A 17,269-nucleotide genomic window follows, 5' to 3' on the forward strand; every position below is an offset into this window, starting at 1 on the left:
GGGTGGGTGGGCAGTGGGGTGGGAGGGTTTCCTTGAATGTGACAATGTATGGGTGAGGTTCCTCTTTTCAAACCTTTTTCTCCAGGAATCTGAAGCTGCCTCTTTTTTTTTCTAAACAGGAAATAATGTCCCTCTGTAGTGAGGGACTGCACTGGGCTCTGTTGATGGTAACACTGTATACCGATGGTAATTAAGAAGTGATGAGCAGATTACAACCCTGAGCTGGTAACAACAGCCAGGTCTTATTCAGATGGAGGAGGTGCTCTGATGGACCAGGTGGAGAATCACACATGATCCACACCATCCTGCTCTGTAACACCAATTCTCAAGGGGAGGGGGGGGGCAAGCAAAGTAAATAGCTGTTGATATTAATTACTGACACTGTATTAATTAAAAAAATAAAAATAAAAAAGAATAAGCATGTAATGTATTTACAGCATGGATTACATCCACACTGGGCTACTCACTGTCGAGCTGCAGGATGGAGTCGTAGATTTTACACTGGAGCTGTCCGGTACTTTGGAAAGCGCATGACATCCACAGCCCCTGGTACATGGCCACCGCTGTGATGATGTTGTCCCCGATGTACGCCGACATCTTCCACTGCGGCAGGATAGTCCCGATGATCAGTCCGACGATCCCGATTAGCGACAGGAAAAATCCCAACAGCTGAATACCGGAGTTGGCCATTATTTAAAAAAAAAAATTAAAAATTAAAAAAAAAAAATGATTTGAATCCCCTCCTCTAACTTTAAAGAATGATCCCGTGTCCGTGACAGCCTTCTGTAAGGTATAACGCTCCAGGAATGTCTGGTAAACTCTGTTAATTGTGATGAAATGACGCAAAAGCCGCCGGTGGTGTCCGTGTCGCTCCTGAGTTGTGATGCCGGGGGTCTTCAGTCGGGGATAGGCTTTCCAAGATGTGGGTGATGGTGTGAAGTGGGTGTGTAATTATCATGATTGCTGATGCATGGAGCTGCAACTCCTCTGTGGTGGTGGTGGTGGTGGAGTCGCTGCTGGGAAATGTTCCCCCCTCCGCTTCCAGCAAAGCAACAGGTTGTCTTCAGTGTCTAACCTTTTTCAGAGCTGTCACACACACACACACACACACACAAACACACACACACAGGCTCCATCCCTGCACACCATCACAACTTTATGTGATTATCAATATCAAGGTGCATTTTGTCTGCAGTTAGCTGCATATGGCATATTGAACATTTACATTCATTATAATAATAAACCCACAGAAAGCATGACACCTGTGCTTTGAATATTCAGCTCTAATCTAAGCATCAAGCTTAAGGCGAGTGTGTTAAAAAAAGAATATACAGAATTTCATATTGTTGTGCATTAAAAGCACTATTTTTGCTCCATTTTAATTTTCAAATTTCCCTCTTTAGTCATATATTTTAGACTGTGTGAGCAAGTACAGTATTCACACCACTATATATTCTATAGTAAAACCACTGACCCAGATTGAAGCTATAACTCAAGTCCACGTCTCTGTACAAAGTCAAGTAAACTCCCAACTGTCCTTTTAGCCCAGATCACCAATCTCATGCTGCTGACAGGCTCCGTTCACATTCATGACCTCTGTGTTTCCAGGAACTGTAACCTGCTGGATGAGAACAGACAAATTCAATGAAGAAAAACTCAAGGGGAAAGCTGCGTACAGTAACAGGCTGAGGTGAGATTAGACAGTAGGAAAGGGTGGGTGGATGGATGGATGGGCTTTGTCTGACAGTGTCACATATTCTGTGTTGGATAAAAATTAATTTGACGAAAGATAATCAGAAAATGAATCATAGATATTCTGGCCCTGAGAGCTCAATGCACTGCAAATGCAAACAGACAAAATCACAAGCTAATTCAGAAAACATCATCAATTTGACAACACAACCACAATGCCAAACGCACTGCAAGTAGCACAGACGATAAAGGAAGTGTTTCCAGGGGACAAAACGGGAACCCGAACTTGTTCAAATATGAAGCATTGAACAACAAGTGGACATGGATCATATGCATTAGATGAGATGTATTATAATACATCCCATGCAAGTGTGTCGTCTGTGCTACTTGCAACGCACTTCTGTAGCTAATTGGTTGTGGTGTGTGCATTTGCATGTGTTTTCTTAAGCCGCAGCGCACTGAACACTCAGGGCCACCGTAATATTCAGGTATTAAATTAACTGTGGCTTTATTGGACTCATAAAAACTGGTTAATAAAACTTGAAGAAACGCATTAAACAGAAATTATGTGAGGCGTCACTACAAACAGATACAAAGATCATCACATTAAAATGAAGAGTTAGGTCGAAATACATAATTATACAAACAATACTGTATTATGGTGATCTAAGGAGCAAGACTGGGAAACAGTGACTGCTCTATTCCTTGCTAGATGTATCTGTGCAATCAGTCATTTTTCTTAATGAAATCAACTGGATGTGACCATTTCATACCTGTTGTCACTTATTTATATTTTACCATATATATTTGTTCCATTGGGTCCATTAACATGCAAGTTGTAGCCACTTCCTGTAGTGAATGGGGAAAAAAAAAAAAAAAAAAGAACAAGTGACAATAGCGGGCATTGTTCATATCAGAGGTCCGGCTTAGCACTGCAGTGTGTGCAACTTCACACTGGGGCTAAACAATAGTCCTGCAAGCAATGGGAGAGGAAGTAATAACCCGTAAGCCTGGAGGAAGTTCTCCCTACTGCCAGGTTAATGGGAATGTGCTCACCTACCGGCTGGGTTACCTATTTAAAATGTAATGAGGCTTCGCTAGGTCGCTCTCACAGGTCTGTTTTATTCTTTCACAACCCCCTCTGCATTGAACCGGTCTTTCATTTTCCCATGTTCTTGCCCTTTCCCTCCACCCACCTCTTCTCTGACTATTACCCCCCCCCCCAGTCTACTGTATCCAGGCTGGAGAAATAAGCCTCAAGGTTTAACTGTAGAGGCCAACAAATGCCTCATTGTTGCCGGGGGAGGAATGACCCGATAGCTCAAGGAGTCAGTTTCACTTTGATACAGAGGTTGCCAAGCAGGAGGAGGAGGAGGAGGAGGAGGCAGGTTTTGGGGGTTAAAAGTGTCCTGGAGGTCAAGGTGGGAAGAGGAAGATGAAGGAGAGACAATGACTAAAAAAAAAAACATGAAGGTAAGAAAGGTGGGCACAAAGTGATGGTGTGAGGTGTGGAAGAGGAAAATGAGCAGGAAGAAGATCAGGGGCCGGTCTCAGGCCTACCAGTGGTGTTGCCGCTGGTAACCTGATTTATATGATGTCCTCTTGGCTGCTTTTCCACCCAGGTCCTGGATTGCAGAGAATACAAAAAGAACATTGCCCCCCCCCACCCTACCCCCCTCACCCCTTTCTGCTCTCTCTCTTTCCCCTTTTTACTACTTTTCTTTTTTTAAAAGCGTAAACACACATTTGTCTTGCTGGTTTAGCCGTTGCTCAACGCTCAATAGGAGGCGAAAAAGAAAACAGCTAAATCAGCGCAAAGAAGGGCGCTAACAACATTCTCCTGAGGCCTCCTCTGGGTCTGAAGTGAGCGAGTGGAGTGCAAATCTAATGATTGAAGTCCTTTAAGTGCCCTTGGAAGTCACTGAGGCATTAGCAATAAAACATGCTGGGCCCACGGCTTTTCCCTGAAAAGCTCAGAGTGCGCAAATGAGGGGGATGGCGCCCTTCTCTTCATGTCCCCTGTCTTCTCCATCTTTAGCCTTCTTATGCAACAACACTTGGCTTTTGTGCAGCAGCAGCAGGACAGGGCCAAGAGATTGTGTTCTTGGTCTTGTGGACTCATTCTTCTCATCTTCCCTCTGAGGCAATGAGAGAGAGAAGTGTTCTTTTCTCCGAAGCGCTTGGAAAGTGCTACATGCATGCTACACTGAGGCTTTATGCCGCACATCTCTGTTTGTTTTATGTCTTTGTGGTAGTTTTATGTCTCAGTGTAGCTGTTTTATGTCTCTTTACAGTCATTTTGCATCACTTTGTAGTTGTTTTTACAGCTCGATTTACACCTCACTTCGGTAGTTTTGTCTCATTTGGTCATTTTGTATCTCTTTGTGATCGTTTTGTTTGACTTAATCTCTTTTTAGCATGCGTTCCACCCATGGCCATCTCAATAGACCCTCCCCTGTACTCACCCAAACTAAAATATGGTTATTTTTGCCATGTTTGTCAAAAACACTGGGTCAAAATAACCTGTTGTCTTGGGTTTGAATAGTGACCCACTTGTTTTCTACACATGGATAGCAGACAAAGTGAAAGCAGCATTATGTTGGTCATTTTTTTTAGGTTTCAACTTTCTGTACAACCAATCAGACTTTTAAGTGACACACATATATATATATGTATGTCACATTTATATATATATATATATATATATATATATATATATATATATATATTCATGTTTATATGTACTAGTGCTATGCCTATTTGCTTGGCCTGTGTTAATCTACTTTGCAGCATTCTTGAGAGCATCATCCAAACAGCTTCACACTCAACTTCTTCAACAATACAACCTGCAGTGTGTGTGTGGTCAGTCGGTCTCGTTTGTTACTGCTGGAGCTGGCAGCTCCACTCCTCCGTTCCGAGTTCTGCCTTTCTTAAAAACCCTGGTATGTATGTGTGTGCTTTGAATTGTCCTGGTGCTGCACTGCCCTCGTTCCTCGTGTTAAATAACATGTAGACAAAGCAGTGTTTGAATCTTTCTCGTGAGCTGCTCGTCCAAAAACCTTCACAGTCAACACTGCACTTCCTTCCTCCCTCAGCAATACACCTGCAAAGTTTGAAATCAATCAGATGAGCGGTTTGTTGGTGAATTGAAACACAGATTCCTCCATTTATAGTTGTAATCTACCTTTTGATTCCTCTTCTAACGGTAGTGTTTTTCTTTGATTTAACATTACATTACTGCCCTCTAGTGGCCAAAAGCAAACATTACAATCACTAACTGTAATCACAGTCGAGCACAGACTATTTTCCTGCATGTATCACAGAGTAAAAGCGTTTTTTTTGTTTGTTATTTTTAAATAAACACAAACGCTGTCACTTTCAAGAAACATGTATTTCAAGCTTTTAGACTCAAATAAAGAACATCACAACGTGTTAAATACATGATGCAAAACCTTTGAGTGTTACCACATATAGATTTACCGTCTATAGATCCATACATGGTTTGTGTTATAGAGTTGGCTGTGTGTCAGGTCTGTATACTTCTCTTTATGTAAAGTGACACCTGACCTCACCCGGAAATATGGAGCAGGTATTTATGGTAAGTCGGATGTGGTGATTTTAGAAAAAGCACAGAGAAGAAGTAGAAATCAAGTGACAACCAAACAATGTGTCAAGCTCCAACTGTGTATGTGTGTGTGTGTGTGTGTGTTGTTTTCTAAGGGAAGGGGTTATCAGGAGTGTAGTTGAAACTGGCGTCCAAGAACATGGCCAGGGTTCCCAGGGTGGTGATGATGACAAACAACCACAGGAAGAGACGGTCCACCACCAGAGCAATGAACTGCCAGTCTCCTGTCATCTGGAGGGAACACACACACACACACACACACACACACACACACACATTAAGCACTTACTGTAAGCACTGAGTCAGCAGTGTACTGTACGTATGCACTGACACATGAACATCGCTGGGGCATGTGTGGAACACTCGGGTAGCAAGCTGCCTGACAGCGCGAGCCAAGCCGTGCCGAGCCGTGCCGTGCCGTGTGTGATTCTCACCGTGTCGTCCGTGTCTTGCTTCTTCAGCTGCTCAGCCATGTATGTCACGGCGGCAATGGCTGACTTCAGGTTGGGAGGGAGGATCAGACAGAAGCTGTCAGAGTTCGGGAGCTGCTGGAGCTGCACCGTGCTCTCACACCTAAAAGACAGAAGCACGGAGAGAGACGGAGGGAGAACTTCAACACAGAACAGGATGGAGAGATAAGGGGGATGCAAAAGGATCGGAAATAAGACATTAAGTCGAGTTAAAACTTTCTTAAAGATAAACTCAAGCTGATAAAATACTAAAAATAAGACAAAAAAAACTTCACTCAAGGGCCATTTTCTATCCTTTTCCAGAGCTTTCAACTGCATCTGGAGTAAAGATTTTAATGTCAAGCTTGTATCACCATGCCAAGAATGAACATTCATCCTCAAGTGCAGTTAATACTGCTCACCAGAGAACAAGTTTGTAACTATTGTTCTTGCCTGTGCTGTATCCTAGTACTTTCACATATACACTGTAAAACTGTCTGCCTTCATAGGACTTGATGCTTTAAAAAGGTCTTACTGTAAGAACTTGTTTTCCGAAGGTTCGAAGGAATTATTCTTGTTATTTTTAGATTTTCATTTCTTTATTATACTTAATTATATTATGATTATTATTATATAAGTATATTACTTAATTTGTTGTACATCTGGGGCACAATGATTTGAGCATATCGTATCTTATCTTTAGTTTTTAATTAAGAAATATACAATTATAGATGCAAAACAAATGGATGATAATATTCATAATCTATTTTTATTTGTTTTCATATTTATTAATGTATGTGCAGTTTGTGTTTTAAGAAATCCTAATTCAAATCACCATTACATTGTGCACATTGTCAGCCTAGCATGTTTCCAATTAAGGAATATGTCACTTGCCCAGACTGTCATGTTAATACTTAGACACATGTCCTCTGGAAGAAGTTAGAACACGAAGCTATTCTCTTCACAAACGCTTCACCAGCTCAGAATTTATGTTGTGCATGTCACGAGTCACTCGCACGGCATTGTGAAACAAAGTGTCACTGACATTAAGCTGTCCAGTGGAGGACGCGCAGCACAGATGCAGATGTCAGTGTCGTGTCTTCATAGCGTACAGTACGTGTCGTGTGCCCTCTAGTCACTGACTAGCAGAACTACTGCAGGCGTCTTCCTGCAGGCAGCTCCTCTGAGCGCTGACTGACGGCGTCACATTCCTGACAGAGAGGTGACATTGACACAACACTGGGTCAACATTTATGTGATGCCATGACCTTTGATTTGTGGCATGACCTTTCATTCTTAGCCCCCCACCGCCACCCACCCACCCCCCACAGCTGTTCCATAAAGCAAAACATACGAGCAGAGAGGGAGAGAGGCCGAGCCAACGTGCCGTGACTCTGGAACTTCAACCAGAATACATGTATTTGAGGGATTTGCACAGTTGTGTTATTTCTATTATGTTCATATCAAAACACTTTGTTTATCTAACTTACTTTTTGGCCAAAAACCTAAAATATCTGTGACTTTCTCTATTCCTTGTTTGAAAAGTTCACATTTCTGATCATCTGACCCAACAATATACACTGTGGTTATATGTCCGGTCAGGTCACAGACACTCCTGCCCGACCACACGTCGCACAGGTTTAAACACACACTTAAATAAGGTGTTTACTGTTTGCCACCGGTTGGACTTCCTCCTGCTGCCCGGTGCTAACCCCATTCACCCCTCACCTCTTGCAAAAACACACAAACAAACAAACTCAGAATGTATCTTTCTGTTTGATCATGATGCACTTAAAAAAATATTTCTAATTTTTACAAATTTTAATTTGATTAGAATACTGTTCCTTCCAGACCCAGTTTGGATAAACTATATATAATCTATACTATATAGATGTATATATATAATTCCATTGCATGTCTTTTTTTTCTTTCAACATCAGTTTCTGCGGTTATGTATGTTTTGGCAGCTCTATGTTTGAATACTATGTACTTATGTCACTCATTTACCATGACAACCTGATCAACTCTTCAACATTGCTACAGTAACAAGGGGTGTATATAGCCCCTGTTGGTATGTGTATACATTCCAACAGGACACAACCCCCCCCCTCAGCTACATGTCACATTACTGAATATATAATAGTGTGATGAAAGGTGTGATTTCTTCTTCACACATGGGAAGCCATAATGCATGTACTTAATGTCTAGCAAGCAAAACTTTATTTATATAGCACATTTCATTCCAGGTGGATAGTGTAAAGATAAAACATTAGACACAAATTAAAACACATAAATGATACGTATAAATTAGAGAATAAAATAATTAGGACCAACAACTGATCAGTAAAAAGGTGTGTAAAATAAAACTATTGAAAAAATAGGAGTAAAATGTGATTAAAAAGAATAATAAACAGTCCAATAAAGATAAAACCAATAAAAGGAATAAAAGTCAAATAAAATGGTACATTGAGGCCAGCAAAGCAGACTACTGGAAAGCACGGCTACAAAGGAATGTTTCCAGTTTAGAATTGAAACTTAATAGTGTAGGAGCATCTCTAATATGATCAGGCAGCATGTTCCTGCGGCTAGGAGCATAAAAGCTGAAGGCGGTTTCGCCAGTTTTTGTGGAGACCCGGGGAATAACCAGACGGCCGGTTCCAGCTGAACCTGAGGGGTCTAGCTGGATCATAGCTCACAAGCAGGTTAGAAAGATACTGAGGTGCAAGACCATGTGTGGCCTTAAAAACAAGCATTAAAGTTTTAAAATAAATGTTTCTCTCATTGTCCCCTTTTTAATCCCAGAACTTCTGGTTATTCATTATTTATTAGTTGTCTTTTTATCTTGTTGTTAAATACATTTCCTCATATAGGAGATGCTCATGTGACCAGATATAGACGATCAGTCATCGGTGCATTTGCTCACAATCCATTTCAGATAATAAGTAGCTTTACTGCCTTTGGTTTCATTGTGTAACGTCAGATCATTGTACTGTATCTTTAACAGAAGGTCACTATAACGTTGATATTTAAAGGATACATATCGTGTATCACCTTCAGAAAAAACCTGGCTCGGCACCACAGTGCACCTGTCGTATCAGCACCTTCGCCACGTATGTGTGCGTATACATAATGTGTGTGTGTCTGTGTGTGTGTGTGTGTGTGTGTGTGTGTGTGTGTGTGTGTGTGTTTGGTGTTGATTATATGCAGAACCTCCGGCACCGGAGAGAGGAAGGCGTCAGAGAAGGAGCAGGACAAGTTATCAGTGTCGCAGAAAGACGGCGTCACAACAGATGGATTGCAGGACAATAAAAATGAGTGACCAAGAACTCCTGTGTGAGTGGTGTGTGTGTGGGTGTGTGTGTGTGTTTGTGTGTGTGTGTCACAGCAGAGCTATGTGGTGCTCTACATGCTGCATGCCATCTACATTCCACAGCTTGTATTCATTACCGCAGACACAAGGAGCCCTTTTCACTATGACACACACACACACACACACACACAGTACAGTGGATGTATGCATATTGACTGATACTTTGACTCATGACAGAACCGTACACTCGCCCAAACACACACCCCAGGTTAATTAAACTGATTTTCACACACCCAGTAATACCAGTTAATTATACACAAACAATGATGCATGATGCAAGCAGCTCACATCACCAAACATCCAGCAAATTCTCATAATGTGTTGTAAAGGACAACACCTGCTGTAACAACCCCCCCTGACAGAATAATAAGACAAAGAGGGGGGGGGGGGTCTACATGGCATGGGCTGGACGATGGCGCCCGACCACCATCTCCTCCACATCAAAAATGACAAAATCCTCCTCTGCCCGATCACTCAGCACTGGTCTTCCCCTTCCAATCATCTACCCCTATCCATTCTTCACCCCTCCCTCCCCCTCCTGTCTGCGGAATTACCCCCTAATGCCTAACCTAAACAGAGGCTTAGTGGCTGGCGACTGTGGACGGGGGCGTGGGGCTTAGCTGGGGCCGAATCTGATGCCTTTGGAATGGGATGAGAGATGCCCAGCACCAGGACTGGTTCAGGGGACTGTGGAGCTGTTTGTAATGCCAGGGGCTGTGTGGCAAAGGCAGAGGCCTACTGGCAGATTAATCAGAGAGAAGCCGGCATGGTTGGACACACAGCACAGACTGAAGATTTTAGATATATAATGTCTTTTGATCTAGATTGATATACCTCATCCTGTTGATCTGAATGACGTCTACCTGGTCAATGAGAAGAAGTTCTAAGCAGTGACAACCATCGTGGCTAAACAGACAGAGTTTGGTGTTTTTATTTTATAGTTTATTCAAGTACAAGTGTGATTCTGTGATGAAAACTAGTACATAAGCAAGACAGCTATATCACAGAAAATAAATGTTAGTTTAGGCTACTCTTTAAGTAACTACATACACAGTATACCTGTGGGCAACACTAAAATTCAGGTTAATGCAATATAAAAAAAATAAAATAAATATCCAAAAGCTATACAACAACTTTACGACGCTAATGTTTAGCAGACAAAGTTTCTCCATGTTTGCCTTCCTAGTTTAGCAAGTTAGCGTTCTAACACTCAGAGAGCCCACAAAGCCAACCTGGTGGTGTCGCTTGAGGATCGCCAGAGTCACAAGCACATATCCTCTGAGGAGCATGAATATATGTACAAACTGTCACGGCAATCCATCCACTAGCTGTTCAGATGTTTCTGTCCCGACCAAAGCGGTGGACTGACTGATGACACACTGACATTGCTGTCCCTATAGGACCAGGTGTATTTTTTAAAAATACTTTACAGAAGTTCCACATAAGGAAATATATACGTATACTGTGCATTAATGAGTGACATCCAAATATCCTATACATCTCAAATGAGTACTAAAACTCTGAAAGTCAGGGTATGAGATAAACATAATAATAATAATGTACAAGGGTAAAATGTCTAACAAAGTACGCTGAGTTTAGGCGTTCATTCAAGATCGTTAATACAATGTGAACAACAGTCATGAATGAATCATTAATCCTTCTTTTGTGTTTGTCAGAATACCCTTCATGTGGCTGTATTAAATACCGTATTAAATATCTGAGGCTGAAGGAAGAGCACATACTCTTCTTGTCTTGACAGATTCTCTGTGCTGCTGTGGTGATGCTGCTGTAATTCTGCCAAGTCTAGCACACTGTGTACTTTACTATAATGGCTGGTCTGGCATCAGATCCAACATTCACACTTTGGCACGCTGTACAAAGAAGATTCATGCCCGCGCTGGCTTTTATTAACGTTAATAGAAATAGCTCTCCCCCCGGTGTAACGTCAGGATCAGCACATCTTAGCCTGGAAATAGGATGGATGACCCGCGTGGTCATTACTTCAGGTCTATGGTTTTCAGTCTCGACAGGGAGGCCTAATATGTATGATAACTTTTTGGAAGTTTATCTCTTTCAAGAGTTTGGTTTGTGTTTGGAATCTAAACCGGTCAAGTATATTATATTTTATTATTATAAATGTACTAACATTATGGTCTCACTCATTAGTGAATCCCCTAATAAATTATCTAAATAAATTTAATCATTCATTAAATAGAATATAGGAGTTTAATCAATATTATATTAAAGGTTCCCTGGGAAGTTTGCTAGTAAACAAACAAACAAAAGATATTTTGTGTACATTTGAGATCTAACAAATATGTTGATTACATTTCCTTCTTCATGAAACATTTGCAAAACCATTTTTTGTAACACTTTAATTCTGCCTTGTTGACCTGGTTAGTTACTAGCAGTCATCCTCCTCTGTGCCTATGTTAGAGCATTGCTTTCTTTATTAGGACATTAGCACCACCAGAATAGCTTTACAACTGGCATCAGCATACGAACTGCACCACATTTGGGCCTCGGGCGGATGGATGTGTGTCCGTATCAAACAAACAAATCTGGGAGCCGCTTGTAAAAACATTGCTCCATACTGCCAGTAGTGGTCAAAAACTCCACAGGGGACCTTTAAGTACGACAGCACCCAATCTAAATATTACAAAACATCGGGCTGTGGAAAATTGACTTAGGCGTTTATCCAAAGATGCCTGGTACCAGGGTGACCTGATGGCCGAGGGGTTAGAGCGCGTACCGTGTGGGTGCAGATTGCCCTGAGCGGCGAGTCCCCAGGTCGACTGACCGGACTCTTTGCTACATATCATTCCCCTCCTCTCCATCCAATCTCCACTGACCTATCAAATAAAAGGCAGAAAAATGCCCAAAAGAAAGACGCCTGTTGCTCTTGAAAAGACTAAAATACAACAATTATCATTAATACAGACCAACCAACCTTTTAGGAAAGGTGTCTTATGAAAACCACCATTGTAGAGTCAAATATCTTGAGGCCGTTGGTGTTAAAATTGCATTCTTTTTGGACATTACATACTTTTCAACTTTTATAGGATGTTGAGAACAGAGATGTTTGTAAATTATTTACTTTTCTTAGATGACCAGAGCAACTTTCTCCAGTTCCTTAGTTATTGAAGAACACCTTACGAACTGAACAAACTGCTAGTTTGGAGGTTTCAAGTTGTGCTTCTTCATTTGAAATATGAAAGTGACTGAGCGACGCCTCGGGTAGACTCCATGTTGGTAAAATGCGTCCTTACCTGCCTCTCCAGGGAATGACGAGATCAGGGTTGATCTTGCGAAAGAAGTACTCTCCTCCAGGCTGCCGTCCATTGAAGCTTCGGATAGGTGTGTCGTTATAGTCACTAGACTCCTCCTTCAACAGAGGTTCCCCAGGGTTTGGCCTCGTCATGCCGATGTACTTGGGCAGGAAGTCAATGAACGCCTGGAAATCCAAGGTTCGGAAATCAGTGAAATCATAAAACACAAATTGATTCTATGTGAATCTGGATAACTGTCAAACCCAGCCTCACCTTTCGAACCCAGTTTGGCATGATGTGTGTGCTGGGCGTCCGGTGGTGCAGGTTGAGGACGACTACGCTCAGGATGACAGAGAAGGTGACCAGGATCATGGTGAACATGACGTAGTTGACGATAATTGGGATGCCGAGGGAAGTCTCCGGGACCTTGTCAGCCAGCAGCAGCATGAAGACGGTCAGAGCGATGAGGACAGAAATGGAGAGAGTCATCTTCTCTCCTGCAGATGACAGGGACAGCTTGGAGAATTAGTTATGACAGCGCAGTATTACTCTGTTAGTTTCTGTCTCATGTTGACAAGGGCAGACTTTGAGACATGGCTGCATTTGACCGTTGTGGAGAAACACTCAACTGGGAAAGATCACATGAAATCAAGAAATCAAGGTTATGTGCCCCAAACATTCTGCACTCTGTTTGTTCGCCTTCTCTTGAATCTATATTTTCCACTGTGTCAGTGAAACATATGAAATTCGACCATACAGGGCCAAAGATTGACAAAGTACATCCCTGGGCAAGGTCACGTTCCGTCAATCCTTAATGCATCAACAAATCGTCCATTCCTTCAAAGGTTGCCCTGCCTCATGACATATTAGACAACATGCTTCTTGTCATGACATGAGACGGTGTATTAAAAGAGTAGCCTCACTTCCTATAACCCCCTCCTGACAGTGATGTGTAGTCGCGATGTCAAAACATGTTGGATGTGCTGACCTGCTCCAGGAGGCAGGTAGAAGACAAATATGGCCAACACGCTGGTGAGGATGCAGGGCACGATGATGTTGATGATGTAGAAAAGAGGCTTCCTCTCTATGATGAGATAGAAAGTGATGTCCTCGTACAGGTCGTCCTTAACGTGCTTCCTCGAGGGTTTGTGACAGATTGCCCATTCTCCATTTTCTGCGGAGAGAAGGCGAAGGTGGCGATGAGAGGAAAAATAAATTCACTAAACATTAGTTAGATGTTCTGCGGCCTCGTATAAACCTCCCGTTAAGATGCAGTACGTACTCCACAAATTGTTATCTACCACTTGGAATCAGTTAGCCCTCGCAGCTAAAATTAGAAGACGATATACTGTATGAACAATGAGTTATTGAGCTTTCATAGGAGAAAAGTCTATGAGTGAAGTGACCAAAGTTACTGTAGGCACCAACCAGTGAAAGCATTGTCATCTATAACAATCTCTTGGATCTCTTTGCCGCCATCGTCCAGGAAGTACTGCAGGTCCACCTCAGAGGCGTCATAGTTGTACGAGCGGAAAACCATGCTGCAGTTCTGCCAGTCAAACGGGAAGTACGCCACCTGCGGATTGATGGATGTAAGTCCATAAAAACAGGAGAATAAAGTAAAACAGCAGAGTAGTGCCTATCAGCCATAGTGTCCTCTCTAGGATCCCGACACCGCATGGAGACAAATGAATAACAGGAGGATGTAAGTTTCGGCGGTGTACCGGTGCCCATGTGGTTTGGCAGTACCTCTATAGAGCAGGAGCTGCGGTAGATGGCTGGGGGAAGCCAGTTGACGGTCCCATCACTGTAAACCAAGACGTTGACGTACAAGGCCACGTCAAACTGACCGTCGTTACTGCGGGGATAAAAAGAGAAAGACAAATGTGACGCTCATATGTCGGAGATAATATCCCATGACATTTCATACCGATACATCTCCGCGACATGTTATTGTAGCTTACACGCTACTTTAGGTGTGGTTTGCAGTCAGTCTTTGCGCAACCTTGACGAGTGAAATGTCGTTTGATAGCTCCAAGTATTTGCTTGTATCAGTGCATGGCGTTTAAGGATCCCCATATCACCGCAACAGCTGGTGTCATGCAGTTGTTTAAGACTTGTGGCTCCAAGGTGTTTTCCAAACAAAAAGGAACTGCTACAGGCCTTGTATTCCCTTTTTATGTGAGGAAAAAATACACCTATACCTCATCTGTGCCTCTGTAACTTTGGTTCAGTGTCTCTTACATCCATTCTGACTCTTTGGTTGAAAGACATACCTCTCAAAAGAGACAATGTTATGTCTATAATCAAAAAGGTTGAAGAACAGTAGCCATTTTATTTTTGGGCTTGTGCACAAAAATGCGAGTGTCTGTTAAGGGATTCAAGTATATTTTGAACCCTACAGATACAAGTTTCTTCAATGCATTGTTGCATATATATATATATATACATACACACACATATATACACACACATATATATATATATATATATATATATATACATATACACACACACATACATATATATATATTTGTATACAGTGGGAATGTCAAACTATTCAAACAAATAAAACAAAAACTTGACCTTCCTTATTGTTATTTTTTGGGCAGGTTTTTGCCTTTATTGGGATAGGGACAATGAGAGAGTGACAGGAAAGTTGGAGGGAGAGACAGAGAGAGAGAGAGAGAGAGAGGGGTTGACATGCAGCAAAGGGCCCAGGCTGGATTCAAACGTGGGTCACTGCAGGTAGGACTGAGCCTAAGTGGTATGTGCCCTGCGCAGCCATTTTAAAGTGAAACATGTTCATCAGCTTTGTCACTGCGGAAGATCCTTTGTTAGTAACTATATGACGGATGATGCGGAGACTGTGCGACTGTAGATGGATGCTTACTTGTTTATGAGGTAGATGTCGGGACGCCACACCTTGTTGGGAGGAATCCTCAAAACATTGATGTTGTCATATTCCTCCGGGGTCCATGACAACCTGTAGTCTGTCCATTCCTGGGATGGAAGGAAGGAAGGAAGAAGAAAAGGGAAAGAGAAAGGACGTGACTAACTGGCATAGCACAGCAGACAAAAAGTGTAATCATTAGTGCGGTGCCCTGACGTCTCTGTCATTTACATTCTTGTTTCTCCTGCCTTTGATAAGGCACTGATTACGACACAGACTCACACACCACTGTCACAAACACTAAGGCCGTCCTGAATCCTAATTAGCGAGAGCGAGGGACAGAAATGAAAGAGCGAGTCGGAGAACGAGAGCGATAACGCAAGAAATAATTTGTGGTTATAGAAAGTGGCAAGTCCATTTGAGGGAGGAGGGGACGGAGCAGGGTTACAGAGGAGACAGAGCAGCAGAGCGTGGTGAGGTGATGAAGATGAATGTTTTCATGCTCATACCAGATTCATGAACACGTTGGTTGTCATCTCACCATTCTTCTCGTTCTGTAGCGGGATAGAGAGAGAGAGAGAGAGAGAGAGAGAGAGAGAGAGACAGAGAGAGAGACAATCATTGGTGATGCCACTGTATCTTGTGGTGCATGACAGTGCTGTTACTTCCAGTCCTGCTCTCTAGAAACTAATTGGGTATGGAAGAATGGATGACGCTGCAGGAGCCAGAAGTTGTGTGTGTGTGTGTGTGTGTGTGTGTGTGTGTGTGTGGGGGGGGGGGCATAGGACTGCATTTTCATAAGTTAACTTCATAGAACAATAGATGGTTTTCAAAATAATTCAGAATGGTGAATGCACGGGTGTTTGCGTTTACCAGGCTGACGAGCTGAGAAAGGGTCATCCCAACTCGCACCATCACCTTCTCCTCCCAGTAACGAGCTGGTCGGACTTTCATGTTGTAGTTCTGAAATAGCTTCTGATGCAGCCTCCGCTCTGTTTCTGAGGCTCCTGGATGAAAGAAGGAGGTGACTCATATTCATTTGTACTTTCCATCCATCCAATGAAAATGCTCTAACCAAACAATGACCAACTTCAGAATAAATCTTACAACAAAAAAAAAAAAAGAAAAAGCACTTTGATGGTTTCACAGTATTAATATGGAACCTAGACCTGCTTTATAATCAAACAGCACATGGAAGTCTCACTTTATACAATATAAGACCTTTAATCCACTGACACCCAGACCACAGCATGTTTGTTCAATGTCGATCAGTGAGTCAGGCCTGCAGTGGTTAGGGGTTCAATTCCCTCTGGGATGACTCGTGCTATTAATATACTATATGCTCATGTATACTCAGTATGGATGGACTGGTACGAGTGTTTTCTGATTCACATTCCAATCAAGGAAATAATATATATACATATCAATATTCTCTGATCTGAAAATAAATATTGAAGCCATGTGGCAGAGCAGGAGGAATCATTACTGAAACAAAAATTGTTTTTTATTTATTGCCTATAATTCAGTCCGGGGAGAGGTGGACATTAAGTTTGAAGTGCTATCATTTAGCAGAATTACGCACTCTGTATTTCCTGCTAATGATGGACTGACTTCCATTCCAAACATGCGACTAAACAACGTGTGGGAAAGACAGAGAAGGACAGACAGGACATGCAAAAGAAGCAGGGCAGGTGCTGGTGGTGTACGATGGGTAGCAAAGGTGACTGAGCTAATGTAATTGATATGCAGCAGGGGAATGGGATCAAAGGGATGTCTGGGATACCAGCTCCATCAGGGACAAAAATAAACTCTGATTAACAAACAATGATGTGTTAATATGATTCATTATATGTTCCAGAGCAGCGTTTTTGCTATTCAAGCAGAACAACATAAACATCTTTTATAGGACAGAGAATAAGGACTTCTCTCCACTGGGGTTCCCCCCCCCCCCCCCCCTCCCCCCCCCTTTTT

The 17,269-nt window shown here is 42.3% G+C and overlaps 2 protein-coding genes across 2 annotated transcripts in view; both read right to left on the reverse strand.

The window, feature by feature from the left end:
• cldn7a (claudin 7a) overlaps window positions 1–1,336 on the reverse strand; it is a 5,508-nt gene extending 4,172 nt beyond the window's left edge. Inside the window, exon 1 of the mRNA XM_023396618.2 lies at window positions 468–1,336. Coding sequence (XP_023252386.1) covers window positions 468–690 — 223 coding nt within the window. The 5' untranslated portion in view covers window positions 691–1,336. The remainder of the gene's footprint in view (window positions 1–467) is intronic.
• Window positions 1,337–5,064: 3,728 nt separating this feature from the next.
• The window catches only part of chrnb1l (cholinergic receptor, nicotinic, beta 1 (muscle) like), a 15,343-nt gene continuing 3,138 nt past the window's right edge, over window positions 5,065–17,269 (reverse strand). Inside the window, exons 2-11 of the mRNA XM_023396574.2 lie at window positions 16,172–16,305; window positions 15,808–15,852; window positions 15,299–15,408; window positions 14,155–14,263; window positions 13,834–13,981; window positions 13,394–13,579; window positions 12,679–12,902; window positions 12,406–12,590; window positions 5,752–5,890; window positions 5,065–5,548 (exon numbers count right to left, since the gene is read on the reverse strand). Coding sequence (XP_023252342.1) covers window positions 5,408–5,548; window positions 5,752–5,890; window positions 12,406–12,590; window positions 12,679–12,902; window positions 13,394–13,579; window positions 13,834–13,981; window positions 14,155–14,263; window positions 15,299–15,408; window positions 15,808–15,852; window positions 16,172–16,305 — 1,421 coding nt within the window. The 3' untranslated portion in view covers window positions 5,065–5,407. The remainder of the gene's footprint in view (window positions 5,549–5,751; window positions 5,891–12,405; window positions 12,591–12,678; window positions 12,903–13,393; window positions 13,580–13,833; window positions 13,982–14,154; window positions 14,264–15,298; window positions 15,409–15,807; window positions 15,853–16,171; window positions 16,306–17,269) is intronic.

Source organism: Seriola lalandi, unplaced genomic scaffold, assembly GCF_002814215.2.
Source record: "Seriola lalandi dorsalis isolate HSWRI2012SDOR001 ecotype SW California unplaced genomic scaffold, Sedor1 jcf7180002054979, whole genome shotgun sequence".
NCBI lineage: Eukaryota > Metazoa > Chordata > Actinopteri > Carangiformes > Carangidae > Seriola > Seriola lalandi.